At 36.2% G+C, this 22,573-nt stretch overlaps 1 protein-coding gene across 2 annotated transcripts in view; it reads right to left on the minus strand.

The window, feature by feature from the left end:
- Positions 1-667: 667 nt before the first annotated feature.
- The window catches only part of LOC110890383 (probable serine/threonine-protein kinase PBL7), a 31,748-nt gene continuing 9,842 nt past the window's right edge, over positions 668-22,573 (minus strand). Inside the window, exons 3-11 of one of the 2 annotated variants that reach the window (XM_022137984.2) lie at positions 21,787-21,874; positions 20,633-21,570; positions 19,815-20,105; positions 16,371-16,406; positions 13,540-13,666; positions 2,488-2,734; positions 1,707-1,839; positions 1,527-1,616; positions 668-1,441 (exon numbers count right to left, since the gene is read on the minus strand). In XM_022137984.2, the coding sequence (XP_021993676.2) occupies positions 1,223-1,441; positions 1,527-1,616; positions 1,707-1,839; positions 2,488-2,734; positions 13,540-13,666; positions 16,371-16,406; positions 19,815-20,105; positions 20,633-21,547 (2,058 nt within the window). In that variant the 5' untranslated portion in view covers positions 21,548-21,570; positions 21,787-21,874 and the 3' untranslated portion in view covers positions 668-1,222. The remainder of the gene's footprint in view (positions 1,442-1,526; positions 1,617-1,706; positions 1,840-2,487; positions 2,735-13,539; positions 13,667-16,370; positions 16,407-19,814; positions 20,106-20,632; positions 21,571-21,786; positions 21,875-22,573) is intronic. The other variant, XM_035980277.1, reaches the window with a different exon arrangement.

The raw sequence follows: 22,573 nt of genomic DNA on the forward strand, positions 1-22,573 counted from the left end.
ATTAGGGAGGATGAAGTGTATATGAATTTTTTTTGTTTTATTTATTAAACATTTAAATAAAAGCATAAATTGACCAGAATACCCTTAAGTGAATAAGTTTTAATCTGGTGTGGTTAGTGCTAAAGGACGTAGAGTGTAACAGGTTAAGCAAATAAAAAATTGTAATTGTAATTATTAAAATTAAATACTATCCGTTGCAATCTGATACAAACATAAAGACCGTAAAGTGTAATTTACCCGTTCTTTGAAGATAGGATAATCAACAGAACTTATTACAAAACAATACGCCACACCAAATGAACATAAAACCACACACTTCTGCAATAAAACTCAGCCGACGGCATAAACTGCTTCTCGTGTATGGGATCACTTTTCGATTTCACATAAAACTTACACAGACATCTCATCAAACACCTTTCATGTGGTTTTAATAACACACAAAACATGAGGTTTACAAACATAACCACCATTTTTGAGCATCCCATGTGCAAGTTTCGAAGGTAACACGTGTTTGCGATAAATGGCTTAGGCAACCATCGCTGCCTTTGAGGCTCAAGTACGCATCACAGCCTCAATATCTTCCAAGTTACAAATAACACCCAGAATAAAGATATCATTATTCAAAAGCAACGACAAAACCCCAACAAACTGAGGTTTACAAACATAATAGAACAAACCATTGAAGCATTTAATAGAACAAACCATGTACATGGCCTCAATATATTCAAATCAAACCTTTGAAAATCAAATTACATGTAAACACATCACCTTTTTTGCTCAAAAGAAAGACTTTAAAAAACCATATATAAAAGCTAAAACGTGGATAGAAAAAACAAAATCTGACCATGAAAAAACATCCAAATCATGTTTTCACACCGACAAAATGTTAAATCATGATCGATTCATGAATCGCAAACTGATAAACATTCGCGCCGTCGATTCATAACTCGGTAAAGGATAAGCCGAAAACAGCGAGAAGACAATGCAAACCGATAACAATCTCTCAGCGACCGGCGGAGAAGAATCCATCGTAAAGGCCACAAAGCAACATCTGTTGATGCGACTTCTAATTCCATTAATTCATCTTCTTTGTAACTAACTGATGCATAGAGGGTGCGAGGACAGAGTGCAGGCAGGTGTTTTGAGGAAGCTCCTAGGAGAAGAGGGTACGCATTGAAGTGGAAGGAGTTAGAAGCCAAAGGGATGCATAGGGGTATATCTGCTAAGTTGGTCTTCTGCAACAACACATAAATAGGCTCAAGCGTGACGCTTCAGCAGGTGGAGGTGGAGGTGGAGGTGGAGATGGAGGAGGAGGTGGAGATGGAGGTGGAGGCGGAGCGGGACGAGCTTTGAGCATTCGTTGCAGTTGTTCAACAACATCGCTCATCTTTGGCCTCGTTTTAGGCTCAAGTTTCAAACACAAGGATGCAACTAGCGCCATCTGCCAGTACCAAATTACGCAAATACATAACATAACTAGAAAAAGGCCAGTTATATATTAATACACAAAACTATGAAAGACACACCTTCATAACTGTTTTTAGACGGTATTCTCCTTCTAGTTTAGGGTCAACAATCCGTTTGAACTTTCTTCTGTTACAAAGATATGGTTTCGCCTGAAATTAAAGTAAAACATTCAAAACGTTTAGATAAACAAGAAACCATATATCTTAAAAGGGCATGATGCAACTAATTAAGGAGCATACCCAAGTGACTAGACTTCGTTCTCTTTCCGGACGATTATTGTCCACAGGCTTTCGGCCAGTCAAGAGTTCCAAGAGAACAACTCCAAAGCTGTAAACATCACTCCTTGAATCCAGCTGTCCAGTCAAGGCATATCTGATATGAACGGAAAGTTTTCAGAAGCAAGTCAGCAACCCATACACATGGGCGGACCTAAGTGCGGCATCGGGGCCGCCCGCACCCCATGGATATTATATTTCTTTTGGTGTATATGCGATTTATCCCGCACGAGAATTTTGACACCAACCAACATGAAATTTAAAACTGACCCCATGAAATTTCGACACCGACCCGAACAAATCTTTGGCTAACCGAAGTACCTTGGACAACAATTGTATTTGTTATAAGAAAGGTGCCCGGTAATGTTTCTGTAGATGACGTAATGGCTAGGTTTTAGAATGTGAAAACTGTAAAGTTTAACCGTTGTATTTGTTTGTATTATACATTTCTAATGACAGATGAGGTACTTATATTATGTACTTGATATTTAATTATTTTTTTAACTTGACCTAACCTGACACGACACAGATTGGAAACTTTAATATGTAACGATAGATTGGCCTCAAAAAATTCCGACCCAATGGAAAAAATTACTTGGTCGGTCTGCCACTACCCACACATATGAAGATCAAAACAACACCTTGGGCATCGTAGGATATAACAAATCAAAACAACACCTTAGGCATCGTAGGATGCAACAAATCCTGGTGACAATAGCTTTGAAAGAGAGAGAAGCTTGCTTACTCAGGTGCATTACAACCAAAGTTAAAACCTTGGGTAGAATGAGAACGTTCTGACAGTGACATGTCGGTTTGGTCTGATAAATCAAAATCCCCAATCTTAGCAACATGGTCGTCGAAAACCAGAACATTACTAGACTTTATATCACGATGGATAATCTCCATTCCATGCAAGTATTCAAGCCCTTTTGCAGCCCCAGTAGCAATTTTAACTCTTTCGGACCATGTTAATATAGCATGTCGTCCACGTGCTGCATCCACAAACAATGTCGCACAGATACAGTTAAAGATTTGCCTCTTATTTCTACCTATTCTTTTTGTATTTTATTTTTTATATCGATTTGGTATGGCTAAGTATTTAAATAAACTACTGAAAAAAGTGTTCGGATAGTCCCTGTGGTTTGTCCAGATTTCACCTATAGTCCCTAAACTTATTACAGCTATAGACAACATTTACACATTCGTTCTCGAATAGCCTCTAGTGTGGATGGGAGTTAGTTTTTAAGACATGTTTGGCTAAGTTTTTTCAAACAACTTATTGACTTTTTAGTTTTTTGAAAAGTCATAAGCTTAAAATGATGTTTGGCAATGAGGGTGTATGTGAAGAGAAAAGTGACTTTTCCAAAAAGTTAATAAGGAGTTTTATAAGCACTTCCAAACATCCCCTTAGTGTTAAGTAGGTGTGAAATTATAAAAATACCCTCACTATTAAAATATAACAATTGAAACATTTAAAGCATACATGTGGGCCCACCTACCCACCCCACCTCTTCTCCCCTTTTCACCCTTTCTTCTCTGCAAGTTCACCACCACCACAAGAACTCCACTCCTGATAAACTCAGCCATTCAAACCCCTCACCGGTGACACTCCTGTTTAACCCCATCAATTCCCTTTATCAACCTCAACCCTAATCAACACCCCTTCATCTCCCAATTCAATTCACACAATTGTCGTCGTGTTAGGGATGAAACCCAGGATCAACAAGTTGCAGACATCACGCCTATATTCGGAGCCCCGCGGTCATCTGTATATGTCCGATCGGAACGTGGGTTGCGTGTTGTAACCATCAAAAGCAGCCCTCATACGCACGGCGTACGTGGAGCTTTTCCTGCTAAAGGCGGTTGTCCTTCTGATCTATTTTATCTATGGTGGTGGGTTGTTTTGGTTTGTTTCGGTTGTAGGGTAGGTGTGTGATTTAGTTTTGTGGTTTTTATGGATATACGTGTGTGCGAAATTGGTGTTTTTGGAAGTAAGTGGTTGAAGATGATGCTGAGGATCAAAAGGGTTTCTACTGTTGTGTCTAATTACTAGAAGGATGAGGTTGAGGAAGCTGGTGGTGGTGTTGCTGGGTATGGGTGTAATTGCATGAGAGATTGTTGTCTACCAGGTGTATAGCTAGGGCTGTTCAAATTGCTCGGCGCTCGACGCTCGTTTGATGCTCGCTCGGAATTTGCTCGTTAGATTCAGCTCGATTAGAAAAATGCTCGGTTCGGATCGGTTCGGTTTGTAAACGAACCGAGCACGAGCAAAGGTCCGCTCGGTTGGCTCGATTTATCTTTTAATATATATATATATACACACATATATATTTGTGTCTGTGTGTTTATCATTTTTAATGAAATGACTAGAGACCAACATTAACAATGTTTGGTCCAAGATCCAAATAGAGCTCATTTAAGTAATTAGAATTGAAATACAATACCAATAGTCCATCATCCAATACTTAAATGTCCATTTGAGTAATCGAGTCAAAATTTCAAATACTAAAATGTGAAGCGTCGAACAATACTCAAGTCTCAACCCGCCATTTGATTCAGAAGTGCAAGACCCTAATCAAAACCCCCCATTGGCCATCGTTATTCGATTTCTCCATCGCCACTCGCCAAGACGCCAACTCGTCAGGGTTTTGCTTCAATCGATTCATTCAATTTCAAACTTTCGATAGAACAAGAGTATGTTTCAATTGGTCGACCATTTATCTTCCCGCTTAGTTAATCTCGATAGAACTAGTTAAGTGTTTTTATATTCCTTGTAATTAAATTTGTTAAATTTTACTTGTGTTCTATTGGACGAAACATCAGAGACGAAAATTGCACTTTATTCTAATAACTAGCACTCCCATTGTCACTTTCCTTGTTTATTCTATGACGCTCGATACTTGCTCGACGTTCGTTCGAAAAATGCTCGGATCGAAAGACGCTCGCTCGACTTTGGCTTGGTTGAAAAAACACTCGGTTCGGTTCGGATCGGTTTGTAAATGAACCAAGCACGAGCAAAGGTCTGATCGGTTCAGTTCGGCTCGTGTACAGCCCTATGTATCGCAGACGATGGTGGAGTTGCAGGTGGAATGAAAAGATAGAGAGAGGAATGGGGTTGTTAGACTGCGGGGAGTGGGGCGTTTATGGGTCGGGGATGCCAGGCAACGCTGGCTAACCCACACCATGCCAGCGTTGGCCACGGCGTTGCCCCGCTAGCGCGGCTTTGAAGCCCGGCGTTGGGCGGGGAGGTGGTGTGAGCTGGCTACCTTGGATTGGTTGTTGAAATAGGACCGTTTGGGGTAGCCGTTACTAGCCATAGCCATTGGGCATGGCGGTGTCAATGTAAAAAATCAAATTAAAAAAAAAAAAAACTTACAAATTTTTACTTATAAATACCCATCTCAAACTTTATTTTTTCCACAATTATTTAAAAATCTTCTTCAACCAATCGCATTGGACGGAGGAGGAGATCGCACTTGTCACATCGATCGTCGATGCACAACGTACGTTACAACGCGGTCAAACCGCGTATTGGGGACAAGCCATAGTCACAGGAAACGCAGATCCCCCCTCGAATCCCGAATCGATTCGGCCGTACCAGAATCGGGTACAGAATCGAACCATTCGGCCTGGGTTCGCGAACCAGATCGGAAAAAAGGTCGTACCCGATTATCACAATACTCGTTCCGAATCCCTGAAAAACGTGTTTCCGATTGAAAAATTCGCCGTTTCGGAATGATTCGATTCGCATACCAGTCAATAGATGCACGAATTGCAAACGTGTTTAGACACTTTTCCTGCCTTTTTAATGGATTATGCTTGTGAACTGCTTTTGTTTTATGAATTTTCTGTTATGAACTTATGAATTATGATTATGGTTATGAAATGCTTTTGAATTTTGGATATGATTATCAAATTTGTTTTTCAGGTTGGATTTAATTTATAAACTATATTGTAATAATTGTTTTATATACGATACGACGTACCAAACTATATGGTACGCCGTACCGCGTACCGAATTGGCGTTCCGAATGAACCTACCCCCTCGTACCGAATTTTAAAATTTCACGAACTACGTACCCGTTTTCGTTCCGCGAACCGGAGCGAACCGCGATCCATGTGACTATGGGACAAGCATCCCAGCAATACCAACAACACGTTTGGAACGCTCGTCACAATTTAAATGCCTGCCAACCATGGTTGCAAAAGTCTCTAGGCGCTTCCTAGTCGGTCGACCGGGGAGTTGAGAGTACTCGGCATAGGCGGAGAGTACTCGGGGAGTACTCGGACATGTTAAATTATAAAGAAATTAGTTTTCGGTAATTAAATATATGTCTAATAACATAAATTTACTAATATTTATAACAAAATACGTGAAAATGATATTCATTATTTAATATAATACTCATATAAATTATGTTTTATTATTTTTTAAGTCAAACTCGGCCCAAATTGACCTACTAGATCCGATTTTGGCCAAGTTTAACCGCGTTTGATCGATTCCGAGTAATTAGGCGGAGTTAGAGAAAGTCGCCTCGGCAGCTTACCTTGTAGCGACTACTCGGGGAGTACTCGGCCTTGGAAACCTTGTTTTACAACCATGCTGCCAACACAACTGGCATGAACTAAAACCGAAGCTCGATCAGTTTAAAGTTTGTTTCGACCGTGTCTCTGTGGGGGACCTGAGCCACGACAATCGAATGGAGATCGCGAAGATCGAGTGGAGGCACGACAGAAATCCGGAATTTAAGTGGGTTCCCCACTTTAACATTTGTCTAACTCTGTATTTTTTTAGGAATTATTAACTACTTTTTATTTAATTTTTTAGGATTTAATAAGTAGTTTTTTTTAGGATGTTATGTAACTTTTTTTTAATTAATATAATTGTGTTTTATTTTATAAATCTCAAATATATAAAAAAATATAAAAACCAACATGCACCACCAACGTCGCTAAGTCACGCCGCTTCCACACTCCACTTTTTTGGGGTGGTCTGGTGCAGTCGCCACGTGTCGAGCAATGCTCCCAACCCAAGCCCCCACACCCCATAGTCTTATCTTGTTTTTTTTAAGAAGTAGGCCCCACAAATAAATATATAGAGAGTAAATTACGATTTTGGCCCCTGTGATTATATCACTTTTACACTTTTAGCTCAAAAAAGAATTTTTTAACATCTGAGCTCCCAATGTCTCTTTTTCTAACCCTTTTGACCCCTAACACTAACCTCATCCACTAAATGTTAGGGGCCAAAAGGGTTAGAAAAAAAAAACGTTAGGGGCCAAAAAGGTTAGAAAAAAAAACGTTGGGGCTCAGATTTTAAAAAATTCTTTTTTGGGCTAAAAGGGTAAAAGTGATATAACCACATGGCTAAAATTGTAATTTACTCATATAAATATTTAATAGTTTACGTTATTTTGTTTTGTAGTAAGCGTATTTTTGTCATTTCACACCCACTTAATTGAAAAAACTAACTGATGTTAGGCCCAGGGACAATCCGAGAACGAATGTGCAAATGTTAAGGACTACAGTTGTAATGTTAGAAGTACAGGGACTATAGGTGAAATCTAGACAAACCACAGAGATTATCGGGGCATTTTTCTCTAAACTACCATTGACTCTTATTTCTACCTTTTCTTTTAATTCTTTTGAACAAGTTTTTTACTCCTTTCAGCCTCTCTCATACACTAGCCCCCCCCCCCACCCCCCCCACAACCTTTTTCCAGAATTCCGAACCTAGGTGACACCACCTCTCTCCTCCATGAATTATCTCTCGCTTGTCCACCTATGCTCCATGCCAGTTCCGGACAAGAAAAAGCACCACCGATGTGGGTGCTTTAAGGGATTGCTTATCAAAAACTCTTTTCTCCCTTTCCTCCTCCTTTTTGGAAAAAAAAAATCACCCCCCCCCCTTCTAACTTCTCCTTTTCATCTTTTCAAAGCATCAAAACCTCATTTTCAACCCATTACCCAAACATTATTTTATAAAAATCTCCTTTTTGTAAAAGTTTATAAGTCAATAAGTTGGTTGATAAGCAATCCCAAACACTCCCTAAATACCGCCTAACCAACCCACACCTTGGGCTTAAAAACTTAAATTTTTATAAACAAAATACTTAAAATATTAGAACTTAAATTTTTAAAATGTTTAGAAACATGAATTTTAAAATATCTAAAACTTCAAATTCTTAATTTTATAACTTTTAAAACTTAAAATTTAAATATAAACTTAACTTAAAATTTAAATATATTTAAAAACTTAACTTGAGAACTTAATATATACATATTTTAAAAAAAAAATATTCTTTTTAATTAATGGGTTATTGGATTTTAATAATCCTAAGTTTCACCTGTTGGCCGATAATAATCCAAACTTTAAAATTTCCCTCCAATAATCCCAACTTGTAAAAGTCTGGCCGCCATTGATCCTTTTCTAACATAGGTGCACTTAAATCAATTAAGGAGTCTCTAGGTGTAATTGAATCTATTGAGGATACCAAATTCTTATATGTTTGAAAAGGATCAATGGTGGCCAAACTTTTACAAGTTGGGATTATTGGAGGGAAATTTTAAAGTTGGGATTATTGGAGGCCAACAGGTGAAACTTAGGATTATTAAAATCCAATAACCCTTAATTAAAAACCAACTTTTTTTAAAATAATACTTTAAAACGTATCATAAATTTTATAAAATTTAAATGGTTAAATTTAATGATTAAGGATGTGTGTTAGGAAGTTCAAGAAATGAACAAACAGCTTTAAAACTCCCTCTACACCCAAGTTTAGAATAATAAAGGGTGGCATGCTTATTCCTATAGGATGTGAAATGAGAGTAGATCTTTTTCCCTTTCATTCTTTCTCACAAACAATCAATAGAGCTTGGCAGCTTAGGCTTTACGGTAGGAGGCATGGAGAGGGGAGGACAAGCCCCTCCGACAAGCCCCTTTACGTCACCCACATCACCACGCCATAAACGCCGGGAGGGCGTCGCCCCTCTCCAAGGCAAGAAACCAACAGGCGTTGGGGCTCTTTGATCACCCCGTTGACAAATAAATGATTTAATTTAAAAAATAGCATGCTCCTTTTCCCTTGCCCACCACCCCATGCTTTTGTGTTTTGGAGGGCAAAACCCCTTTACCCTAATCCACCACAGCATATAGTTTTTTCTAGATTTCTCTATACGGACAAGAGAGGGTGGAGTTCGCTAAATTTTTCCTTATCTTTTTTTAACATATAATATAATACCAATCATAGTTATCAAAAGCGATCGCTTTTCCCGCCTAGGCGATATTTCTGGACGAGTCGACCTGTATGCGCTTTTCCCTCCTAGGTAAAAAAGCCACGTGAATTTTTTTTTGAAATCCTATCTCTTATACATATACCAGATGATATTTATAGGTATTTATCTATTTTTTGGAAATCATATCTCAATCAAATCAAATCTTATACATCTTTAAAAAATATATTTGAAATTTAAAAAAGATATCATATCTTGTTATTCAAATAAGAACCTAATATGATAAAACAACTTTCATAATCTTCTGCCTTTTTCTGCCAGAAAAACATACAATACTACAGTCTACAGGTATATTTTGACCTCATGAGGATTATGCGTATATTCAACCATTCTCATTTCTTCATATAAATTATTTATGATTTAATTTACTTCTTGAACTTTATTTGTTTTCAAGTTTGAACAATTTGGTTTTGGGATATTTTGATGATTCATAATGATTTTGGTTTTATTATAAGGATTATGGTATTGGAATACTTTAGGAATTTTAAGAAAGTGTTTTTTTCAATACATAAATTATTTTATTATGTTTTTATTTGCTTGCGCTTTATTTCTCAGGCCCGCGCTTTTTTTGCGCTTCTTGCCTAGGCGACAGGCGAGGCCTATGCACCTAGAGTGCGCCTAGCGCATTTGATAGCTATGATACCAATAATTTACCATATTATCTTAATAAAGATATAAAATAACATTTCATTCATACCAAAAATTAAAACAATAACCCTTTCTTTTAAAACAACAAATTTTGAGTATATTATTCAACTAAATAAAAAGTACAACTTTGTTTATAGGTGTTTTCTGGGGCGTGCACGGTTTTGTTTGGTTCAGTTTTTGGGCAAAACCAAAACCGACACCGAAATGTCGGTTTCGGTTTTTAAAAACTGTTTGGTTTCGGTTTTTTCAGTTTTTACACCGGTTAGGTTTTCGGTTTTTGAAACAAAATTATGTAAGGTTAAAAGAATAAAAAGTATAATTTAAAATTTAAGAATTTTTCATGTAAGTTTACATTTAAGTTATTATATTTAACCTTTTTAATTAAGTTGTTCACAGAAACCTAACTTTCTAATCTATTTTTATATTTCTTCAAAGTTTTTATTAAGACAATTTGTTTTTTAATACTTTGGACATTATTTAATTTTTATATTAAGTTTTGTTATTTCTTGTAGGCAATAAATCATTTCAATTACAAATAAACATGTTAATATTTTTATTATAAATACTTAACATTCAAGAATTGAATTAATAATTTCTACTAACATGGATTGAACACTTATAAACAACTTAAACTTAAACATAAAAATATATGGACTAGGCCTACTATTATAACTTATTAGTTCAGTTTGGTTTTTTAGAGTGATTTTGTTGTTTTAGTAATAGTTTTGTATGTTTAAAAGTTTAGTTACAAGTAATCAACAATTAAAATATAGCTTGAAAATTATGAAGCATGGTTGATGATTGTTTAAGACTTTAAGTGTTTAGTGTTGTTTTAAATGGTTTTGTTGTTTTATATTTGACAGGAAGTTAAGAACCATGAGTACGGAAGCTATGACGCCATCTCTATATGATGTTTTGGATAAATTTCAAGTATAAAAACCTGTATGGCACAATTTTAAATATATTTGTAATGACGTTTGACATGTTTTTTAATGTTTATGATTATATAAAGAGTTAATTGCCCGGATAGTCCCTGTGGTTTCACGTTTTTTCATGTTTAGTCCCCAACTTTTCAAAATAGCATGTTTGCTCCCTATGTTTTGCTCACTTGTTACTCGGATAGTCCCCGGATTGGATGACGGTTAGTTTGTTCAGTTAAGTTTGTGTGAAATGTCTAAACAACCCTTTATACATATATTAAAAAATACAAAAAAATAATTAATATATAGTGTGGGGCCCACACCACCACTACCCAACACCTCTCTTCTCTGCTCAAACTCAAACCTGCAAACCCACTTATTCTCTCATCACCACCTCTCGTTATTAGGTCTAGCACTGCAACAGCAGTGAGGAAAGGATGAACTGGTGACAGAAGTTCGGTTTTTGTGAGTGAAGATGACCGGAAAAACGGTGATCGGAGATGAGGTTCCGGTGAACGGTGACGGTTTTGGTGATGAGTTCTATCAACTGATGTCAAAAACACATTATCAGAAACTACATAGCAATTCAACAAAACTTAAGGCATTAACCTAGCAATTACACCGATTCAATCAGTCTATTAACTAATATCCATCGCAATACTGTTAAACAATCGAAATCAAGAATGAAATTCAGATCTACCGTAAACTAGAGTAATAACATTCAGCAACAGAATACTCTGAACTTTCGCCGACGCAAAAAAATCCGTTGCCACAACGTCGTCTTCCAAACAAAGATTTGTAGCTCAGATTCGATTTCTTCTTCAGCAATTTCTCTTCTCTACTTACAATAACATCATCAGTAACTGAAACTTTTCCGATCGGAGATGAGGTTCCGGTGAACAAAGTTCGGTGTTTGTGGGTGAAGATGACCGGAAAAACGATGATCGGAGATGAGGTTCCAGTGAACGGTTCCGGTGATCGGAGTGGAAGGTGGTGATGAGAGGAAGAAGTGGGTTTGCAGGTTTGAGTGGAGAAGAAGAGGGGTTGGGTAGTGGTGGGGTGGGCCCCATATTATTTATTAATTTTTTTTATTTTTTAATATATGTTTAAAGGGTTGTTTAGATATTTTAGACAAACTTAACTGAGCAAACTAACTGTCATCTAATACGGGGACTATCCGAGTAACAAGTGAGCAAACCACAGGGAGCAAATATGCTATTTTGAAAAGTTGGGGACTAAACGTGAAAAAACATGAAACCACAGGGACTATCCGGGCAATTAACTCTTATATAAACTTTAGTTTGATGTTCTTTTGTTTTATATGACCCGGCCCGATCCATCCTGCTATGAACTGGATTTTTTTATATAGCTAAGGGCTTAAAATCTTTAAAAATATTACACACCCACATAAAAAAAAAAAATTGGGTTCGCCACTAACAGCACGTCCTATGTAGATCTCCATTCTGTGCACCCTAAGCACTTGCATTTAAAAGACAACTAGATTTTTTATATCGCGCGTTGTGGCGAAACCGAGCAAATGATAATGTAAAACAAACGTGATTTGAAAATAAAGCATGTTGTTTAGAAAGTCAAACCATTAGAACGATTTAGTTTACCATCGTACCGTTTTATGATACCAAATAAATACTTTATTTTGAGTATAACCTCGCTTTAACAAAACTTATAACGGAATGTCGGGGAAAGAATCAATCACGACTATGTACTTAAGTTTTTAGAAAAAAATTATAAAGGTAACTTATTAAAGAAGTATCGATAAATTAATATATGTTAAAAAAAAAGAAAAAAGAATAATTATTCCATATATAAATTAGCAACTTATATGTGCATCATGAGTTGTACATTGTGCTTTAGGTATTTTCAAAAAAAAAAAAGTTGATTTTTTACTTTTAACCCAAAGGTTTTTACCTTTTGCAATTTAAACCCTACATAATTTTTTTTTTAACATTAACCCAAAACTTTTCATTATTTGCAATTTAACTTCACAACTTTTGTCACTTATACTTTTCGTCTTTCGCAAATTTTCGTTTTACGTATAGTTCTAACTTTTTCGAGTTAATACGACGCAACGTGCATGTATGGTTCAACGTTTTTACCTCTATTTTTTCATGTTTGACAGGTTCGTCGCAACACGCATATCCTAGGTCGAGTCAGTGTTGGTGGTCGATGATGGTTGTGTGACATTAGAACTATTTGACATCGTTTTACGCCCCGCCGCAACGCGGGGTGTGCTTTGGGTGGTTTTCAAAGAAAAAATGGTTATGTATATGGTTGTCGTAACCTAAAACTATTTGTTTTTTTACTTTTAACCCAAAACTTTTTATCTTTTGCAATCTATTCTCATAACTTTTTTTATTTTCAACTTTTGTCCTTTATAGTTTTCATTTTCCGCAAATTTTTCGCTTTATGCTTGGTTCTAAATTTTGTGACTTAACACATTGCAACGTGCGTCTTTGATTTAACGTTTTTACGTTTCGCTGTAAATTTTGCGAGTTAACACGACGCAACGTGCGTGCGTGTGTGAGTGAACGTTTTTACATCGTCTATTTTTTCCCCGTTTGACAGGTTTATCATAACGTGCGGGTCCTAGATCGACTTAGTTATAACTAAATAATCCCCGCCGCATTGCGGCGGGTCACAATCCTAGTTATTAAAAAAGGTAAAGGAAATATATGTTTTAAAAAAAAAAGAAAAATATGTTATTAAAAGTATATATAATAATAAACTATTATAATATATTAAATAATAAAATAATAAAAAAACTATATATTATTATAAAAATAAAGTTACTATTGATCATCCCTCGAAATCAATATATATATATATATATATATATATATATATAATGAGCTAGTGGACCCTAAGCACCAAACTTACTAGGGACACAAATTAAAAAGACAATAAGCTAGGAAACCTGCCATGGAGAATATCCTGAAGAGATCCTTTTGGAGCGTATTCGTAAGCAAGTATTCTCCATTCATAATCCATATAAAATCCTAGCATTTGAATCACATTATCATGTTTAAGCCTCGATGCCTTAGAAACCTGCAATGATACACCAGATATTGTATATATATCAATTATTTTACCTGGTCGACAAATATAGTGAACATGTCAAAGCAGTCAACAGTGCCTTTTTTAGTTTGAGATTAATCAGGATGGTTGGCTAGCTGGGAAGGTTCAAAGGTTTTTTTTTTTTTAACATTTAATTAATCTTTAAATATTTATAATGAATTTTTCATATACCTTACCTTTTTCTAATTATAACTTTAAAATTTTTTTACAAGTATCTTAATATACCGTTGGGACATTTTTATTTTTATTTTTATTTTCGTTTTGGTACAAAATTTCATTCAAAGCCAAATTTTTGTGATAATGTACAAGTTATCAAAACACGATTGTACATGTCATCGAAGTTGCTTCCAGTTGCAGTACAATAGAGTTTTATTTGTTGTGAAAAAAACCTAGGGGTTATTTGTAATCCTTGGAAGCCCCCGCCCACATCACCATTCAATATTTCTTGGCCCACTATCGGCCAGATCACCTGGGCACTAAGCCTAATGTGAGTTGGATCGCTTAGCCATGCTTCATAATTGAAAAAAACGATCATCGTGGAAATACATGGCACTCAGCCAAAGGAAGATGATGGAGAGTTGACCGAGTTTCTTTCCTCTTAAAGTCTTTAAAATATAATGTTTTATAAAATTTGAGATTTTATGTGTCAATGTGAATTTTTGTATCAACGTTCACCATGAGTTTTTCTTTTGTGTGTTGTCATTACTAGTGTATTGGTCATTGAAACCGAACCTTACAAATTTTAACACTACAGCCCCAACACGCGTGTTGAATAACATTCTCAACCGAGTCTCTATCTCCATCTATTTAACATAACTAAAAAAATAATGTTTTCTCTAAATTTTGTTTATTAAAAGCACTCATACTTAGGGCTGGCAATTTTACACGAATACACGACACGAACCTATACGAAGTTAACAAGTATCGTGTATGGCCTTAACAGGTATCGTGTACCAAACAGGTAGACATGAGATTACCTGTTATTTCGTGTATAAACAGGTTAAATACCTGTTTACCTGTTAATACCCGTTAGTACACGATAAGAAATTAAATTAAATAAAACTCATCAGCCATATGCGTGTGGGTTCCTTAATTCCTTTCTATTTTCATTCCTCATTCAATTAAAAAAAATAAAACCCTAAACTCCCTCTATAACTCCCAGATAGCATGTCGTGTTCGTGTTTTTGTTCATGTTAACAGGTAGACATGAGATTACCTGTTATTTCGTGTATAAACAGGTTAAATACATGTTTACCTGTTAATACCCGTTAGTACACGATAAGAAATTAAATTAAATAAAACTCATCAGCCATGTGCGTGTGGGTTCCTTAATTCCTTTCTATTTTCATTCCTCATTCAATTAAAAAAAAAACCCTAAACTCCCTCTGTAACTCCCAGATAGCATGTCGTGTTCGTGTTTTTGTTCATGTTAACATGTATAAACAGGTAATTTTCGTGTATAACAGCCGAACAGTCGTGTTAACAGGTATTAACAGGTAATTTTCATGTATATCATGCCGTGTTCGTGTTTGAAAAAAAAGGACACAATAAGTTATCGTGTCGTGTTCGTGTATGGGATTTCGTGTATCGTGTCTTATCATGTCACTGTCGTGTCTTATCGTGTACGGGTATACACGATATGCCAGCCCTACTCATACTAGAGCCTCTGTAACCGCTTTCTCTATAAATATAGATTAAAAAATAGAGAAAACAACTAAACCCCTCCATTGGAATCTATGTGATATGGAAAAAAATTTGATAGCAACAATAGTCACCCTCTATATTTAGAGTGTGACTATTCATCAGTCTGAAACCATGAAAAAACAATAAGATAAGTGTTCGAGGGTAACATAGAGACAGAGATGGAGATGAAGAATCGGATGTGAGGATTTTTTTTTTTTAAAATAAACAAAGCTTAGAGAAAAATGTGTTTTTAGTTTAATTATATAGATGGAGTTAAAGACTCCGATATAAATGTTCTTAACATCTCACTCAGAAGCACTTATTTTTTTCTTAGTCATAATAATACATATATTAATGAATAGTAAACCTCTATATGTAGATGGTCACGTTAATTTTCTCTATTTTTTCCTCTCTAAATATATAGAATGTAGAATTTAGAGGCACCAATGTAAATGATTTAATACAAATAGTAAGAGCATTCACATTGGAAACTCCATTTCCATCTATATATTTAAATTAAAAAGTATATTTTTCTCTAAATTTTGTTAATTCTAAAAACCATCTCACATCCAACCTTCTATCTATACCTCTTATCTTATTCACATTAACTTATTTTATTATTACTTTCTCTTTCCTACACACTCATAAAAAATATAGAGAGTTGAATGTAACCCTTTAAGAACATTCACATTGGAGCCTCTAATTTATATAGTATAAAAAAAATAGAGGAAACAACAAAAACACCACCACAATGGAATCTCTGTAATAGAGAAAAATATAAAGAAAGTAAAGTCTCTTAATATGGAGGTGTAGTTTAGTCTTTTTAAATTTTTCTCAACTATAGAGGTTCCAATGTAGTGGTTTTTTTTTTGTTTCTTCTATTTTTTCCTCTATATTATATAGGATGTCCACATATAAAGGCTCAAATGTGAATGCTCTAACATTAATTTTTTCCTCTAGGAATACAGATATTAGCAACCATAACTCAAACCTGAGCTAAAAAATTTCCGCCTGTTTGTCCATTTTCCTTGAATAGGGATGGCAATCAAACCCGAACCCGATGGGAGAACCCGAAACCCGACACATTTGGGACGGGTTTGGGGTCGGTTAATCGGGTTTGGGACGGGTTTGGGAATAGTTTTTATTTTTTTCGCGGGTTTGGGACGGGTTTGGGATTTAGTTATATACCCGTTTACCCGACCCAATTACCCGATAAAGTGTACCCGTTTACCCGATTGTATACCCGATATAATTTCTTTTTATATTATTAATATGTATATATATGATACATCCATTTTTTACACATATAAGTATTATATTCCGTATACATTGTAGTTATTTGATATATATTTTTATAATTATACTCTAATACAATTAGTAACTTAGGGTGTGATCCCATACACATGCCTTTTCAAACCATTTCCAATTTATGACATCACACCGTTTCGCATAGGCATAATTAATGGCACCGACCCACCATATTTTATTCAATATATACACAATCTTTCTGAAACTTAAGGGCACCATCACATTAATCACTGACCCACCATTTCCCATAACCATATTTTATTCAATAGCAAGTTAACGGTTCCCCACTAAACATTAATCACCACGGTTACCGTAACCGCTCGCGCCATCGGTTTCGTCACACCACGCTAAACAACTGGAGATCATACACACGCTAAACAAACGGAGAATATACACATACAATCTTCAAACACATATACAAGTATCAAAACGCTAAACAACCGAAGATTAAAATTAAACTATATCGGTGGTAGACACACCGTAACGGAACCGATAAAACCATTCAAAAGCAAACGTCCGACAACTTTTCAAGAACCGTCATGACACTTGAGAATCAAATAGACGCGTCTCCTCTCCAACCACTATTCTTCCCCGTCTTCCACCGTTTCACACACCATATAACCCTCACCGATCTGAATACTTACAATTATTTCTTGGTTGCCGCAAACAAGTTTAGACGGCTAGAAAAAGGAGGCGCCACAAAACACCAACGTTTTTTGCATGGTGGCGGTAGAGACGGTTACAGAGAAGAAGGAGAGAGATGGACGGGATCGACGGTGGTGGCCGTGATGGATGATGAAGAGTTGAGATGGCGGTTTTGTGGTGGTGTTGTTATGGCGGTGGTTGATGGTGGTTCAGTGGCGATGCTGTGGGGGCGGTGGTTCGGTGGTGCTGTTGTGGTTGCGATGGCTTGATGGTTGTGGCGGCCAAGGTTAATCCTCTTTTCTGATGCGCCATTTTTGTGGTATGTATGTTGAGGGGGTATTAGAAATAAGAAATATGAGGATACGAAGAGTCATGCTTTATTTTAGAAAAGTTATATTTGGATGGTATTGTGTGGTGGTATTTGATGGCACAATTTTGCTTTATACTAGAATTAAGATTAAGATATTTGCATAAAACTAATCGATATCCCGCTACAACGCGTGGGTTAACGAAATCGAAAATAATGGTTCAGTCACAATCCCTTCACGTTGAACGTTTATTCTGATTTGAAACAACATCAAAACTTTGATTTCAAATCAAGCGAAGTTTTAAAGTATAAAATTCGGTTCAAAGAATTTCGAATAATAGAACGAAAACAAAATCAAGTTTCATTTTTTAAACACGTATTAGATTAAGGAACTAGACTCATAAGTGAATCTGATCATCAAAGGATTCAAAAACGAAAGAATTGAAAAAAAATCGTTGGAAGATCAAAAGGGACGATCTAGAGTAGTTTTATTTTTGGTTAGTTTGACATTTTGAAAGTCAACTTAAAGGACGATCTTTCTCATTCTTTGAAGATATTATCTCTTAACTATTTTTGTTATCAAAGTATAAGTTAGCAATTTGAATATTGTTTGTTTATATTCTTTTGGTCCTTGAATAAACAATCTTCGTATGAAATTAAAATGGGTAGTCATAGAAACATGTTTTTGAAGTAGAGATGTTCTTAAAACTAAACTGGTCAATAAACAATCGTCCACGAGTGATCAAGAAGCCGCAAGTCAGTATCATCGTTGATCTACCATGGTTGGCGTCTCTCATGTAAGTTACTTTATTGTTCCCTACTTTTAGTCCATGTACATTACTGAACCGCCATGGTCATGTATCAAGACGAACCTTCTAACGAATATTACGATTCGATGAGGGTGGGTTTAGGAAACGCATGCCCCCGACGTTAGCAAGTTGTTTGGGTTCTCTATGACCGACAATCGTCCGATCACTCATCGAATTTTTTAGTTGGATGCATTGTGGATATGGCTGCCATGGAGTACAATGACCGATTCCGTGTGGTCAATGGTGCGGCGACCGCAGAAGGGTGTGGTTGTAGCATGTAGCGGCAACGAGAGGGGTGTCGATGGCAATGGTATAGATGCGGTACCCAGAGACGGGTGGTTTTGGTGGAGTTCCGGTGGTGGTGGTGACGGTCATGGTGTGTGTTTTGATGGTGGAGAAGAGAGTGAGAGATATGCAGATGGACAACATTGAGGCGTTTCACTCAATCGACCATGATTTCTCTCTACCATAAGGGAATAATGGATAGACAAAGTTTAGAAATATTAGAAATAAATGCAAAATATTAGAACCATGTAATATATATATTATGTAATATAATCTATGTTAGTGAACTATTTTATTTTTCACATATAAAAAGTTACATACTAACGTAAAAAAGACAACTAAATAACTAATATATTAAATGTAATCCACATAATATTAAAGGTAGTTTATTTTTAATATTTTACTTAAGTTTAAATTGCTTTTTATTTTTAATATTTTTACTTAAATTTAAATATTAATTTTAGTAATTTTTCATGACATTCTCACATAATAAACCAACAATTTACGTTTTAAATATTGTGTAATTGTGTAATCAATTATTTAATATATATTTATTATTAGGATTGATGTTTGTCGTGTGAATCGTAAGTTTCTAGAGTTTGGTTTGTTTTTCTGGGTGATCTTTTTTTATTTTTATTCATGTTTCGATTACAACTATTTCAAATCATGCAAAAGAGTATAACGCAGAATAAATAAAGCCAAGACCTACAAATAACATAATTACGCGTCCGCCGCAAAGCGCAAGGAGGGACACATATCATGTATTGACACCAAAGATATTTTCATTCAACATCCCGCCGCAACGCGCGGGTTAGCGTTAACTCGTAACAATACAAAATGTAACCGGTTAGTAGTTACCCGATAGATACCCAATGGGTTTTGAGATGAGTATACCCAACGAGTGATCTTTTTAAATTAACGGTTTTACCCGAAACCCGCGGGTATACCCGATACCCGATGGGTATTTACCCGCTAGAAACCCGACGGGTTTTGGGACGGGTTTGGGACAAGCTTATCTAATCGGGTTTGGGTTTGGGATTACCTAAACCCGTCCCAAACCCGACCCATTGCCATCCCTATCCTTGAACCTTTTAATAGCTGCAGCCTGGCCACTGCTTAAGTGACCAGCGTACACAGTTCCAAAAGTACCTTCCCCGATTATTGACTTAACACCAAAGTTAGCAGTAATCTTCCTCAACTCGTTCAATTGAAGAGCAGGGACACCAATAGGCTGTGTGTCTGTTGGTGATGCCACAATGGAGTTACTTTTCTCAGACTCGCTCGTTTGAAGAGCAGGGACAACAATAGGCTGGATTACAGGTTGTGTGTCTGTTGACTCTGCCTCAATGGAGAGAGAACCTGATCGGGACAACTAAAAACCAAAGCAACTTTTTCATATCATGTACAAAATAAAGAATGCAAAACAAGTACATATCTTTCTCTAGTCCGCTTTATCTTGATCGAGTTTAATTTTTTTTTTTTTTTCTGAAAAATTTGGAGAATGGTAATTTTAGAAAACAATAACTACCCCGTATTGGAATTATAGGTGGCAGCCATGACTCATTCTTTGAACAATGATTTGAGCAAAACTATCTATAATTCTATATATGGGTTCATATGTGTCATCTCAAATTCGACAAAAAGGACCTCTAAGGTGTATTCAAATTAGACAACGGATCAAAAAGAGTAACTATTATAAACTTGTTAACTTAAAAATGGTCTAATTATTATTTGTAGGTCTAGCTTTTATCTTTTGGTTTACATTTATTATTTGTTTGAAATAACCTATTAATATTAACAAACACACACACACACAATTTTTACACAACATTTTTTCTGTACATTAGTTGTTTGGATTAAAGAGTCATCTATAATCTATAATCTCTATAAACAACGTACCTCGATTTTCAACATTTCTTCAAGCTCTTTCTTGACAACATGCATAGGAGGCCGGCGTTCTCGACCATCTTGCAAGCATCTATATGCGATTCGTGAAAATTTGTACATGCAATCTGTGCTTATTTGTTTCCTTAATATAGGATGAACAATCTCGTCCAGTTTCCTTCCTTTGTAGTATTCTTTAATCATTGGGGCTGATAAATATAAGCCATCATCCTCTTTAACCGTACACGACCTTCCACAAAGAACTTCAAATAGTACCATACCAAAAGAATAAACATCTGATTTTTTTGTCACGATGCCGCTTGTAATGTATTCTGGTTCAACATATCCAGGTGTGCCACAAGCATGAGAAATAACCGCACTTCTATCTAAACCCGCTAAACTTAACTTGGACAATCCAAGGTCGGAAATTTTTGCAACCCACTTGTCATCCAACAAAATATTGGCGCTTTTTATATCCCTGTGGATTATGCTTTGATGCTTTCCGACGTGACTATGCAGGTGATCTAATCCACAAGCAGCCCCTACACATATTTTGAGTCTTTCCAGCCACGTAAGACAATAGGCGGTATCACTAGGCCTTATATACCGATTCAAACTTCCACGCTCTGCATATTCGTAGACAATGATCTTCTCTGTCCCCTCGTCACAATAACCTAGAAGAGAAACGACGTTCGGATGCTCTTGACCAGTGAGCAGCTGAATTTCTGTTAAAAATTCCTTTAACCCTTGTCCGAGACGATCATTTAACCTTTTTACAGCAACCGCGGTGAGTTTTCCGGCTATCAAGAGTTCTCCTTTGTACACATGACCATATCCACCTTTTCCAATACATGTTCGGAAATTTTCGGTTGCCGTTTCTATTTCTTTGAATGACAGTGCTAGATGTTGTGATTCTATCAGTCCTGCCATTAGAGCATCTTCGATGCAAAAGCCTAAAAACACCACAAATGAGCACAATAAGCGAACACATTGAATTTCCATGAATCCTTGGAAAGTTCTCATTTTCAACCAAACATATAAACATCCTTACATTCTTATATCATCACTACTCTTCACATTTATTTTTCATAATCAAATTGTTTTTTTGTACAAATCCAAATTACTTAGAAAATGTTATACAAATTGTTATAAAATTAAGGGTAACTTACACTTTTCGTCCTTTATGTTTGTAGCGAGTTGCAATGGACAGCCATTAACTTCAATAATTACAGTCACAATGCCACTAACATCACTAACCTATTGTCACACCCCCAAAATCCACATGCGGAACACCACCGCTTGGAGGCGTGACCGACCAGGATCCAGCCACTAATCATACTGAGCATTGATTTAATAATAGACACTATTCAAAGTAGTTAGCAACATCGCAGTTTAAGTTCGATGATTAGTTTAACAAAACAACGGAAGCAAAAACCAAATAGTTTTAAAGATAGTTCTTAGTTCAAGATAATTAAACCCAACACACGGGTTTTGACGAACACTACACATCCCCAAGCAGCAGCTCCACAGTCACTGATTACCTGCAAAGCATGCAGTAAGGGGTCAACAATAATGCTGAGTGAGTTCACTAGTTGTCCAGTTTTAGTTTGCCAAAAACTTAAGTTATTTAGATAAAGCATTTAAAACCACGTTGTGGGGAGCTACCCCAACTGTAAGCTCACTAAACTGTAGATACCGAAACTGTTGACGGAATGTTATTGTGCCCCGAGTCAATGTCTATCGTCATTGACCATGTTGCAAGGTCTACTAGTTCACGCCCGATCTCCCCCGGTCACGGTGTGAGGTTGTCAAACCTAATAGCGCTATCAACTAATAACCCGTTCGCCCCCGGCGATTAATCGGTACTGTAAGCAGGGACTTAAAGTGATAGAGTTTCGTTTAGCATGGCTAGTCGTGATTTATAAATAATATCCAAACGTATCTCCCCCGGAGATA

This window comes from Helianthus annuus, chromosome 11 (genome assembly GCF_002127325.2).
Source record: "Helianthus annuus cultivar XRQ/B chromosome 11, HanXRQr2.0-SUNRISE, whole genome shotgun sequence".
In the NCBI taxonomy this organism is placed as follows: domain Eukaryota; kingdom Viridiplantae; phylum Streptophyta; class Magnoliopsida; order Asterales; family Asteraceae; genus Helianthus; species Helianthus annuus.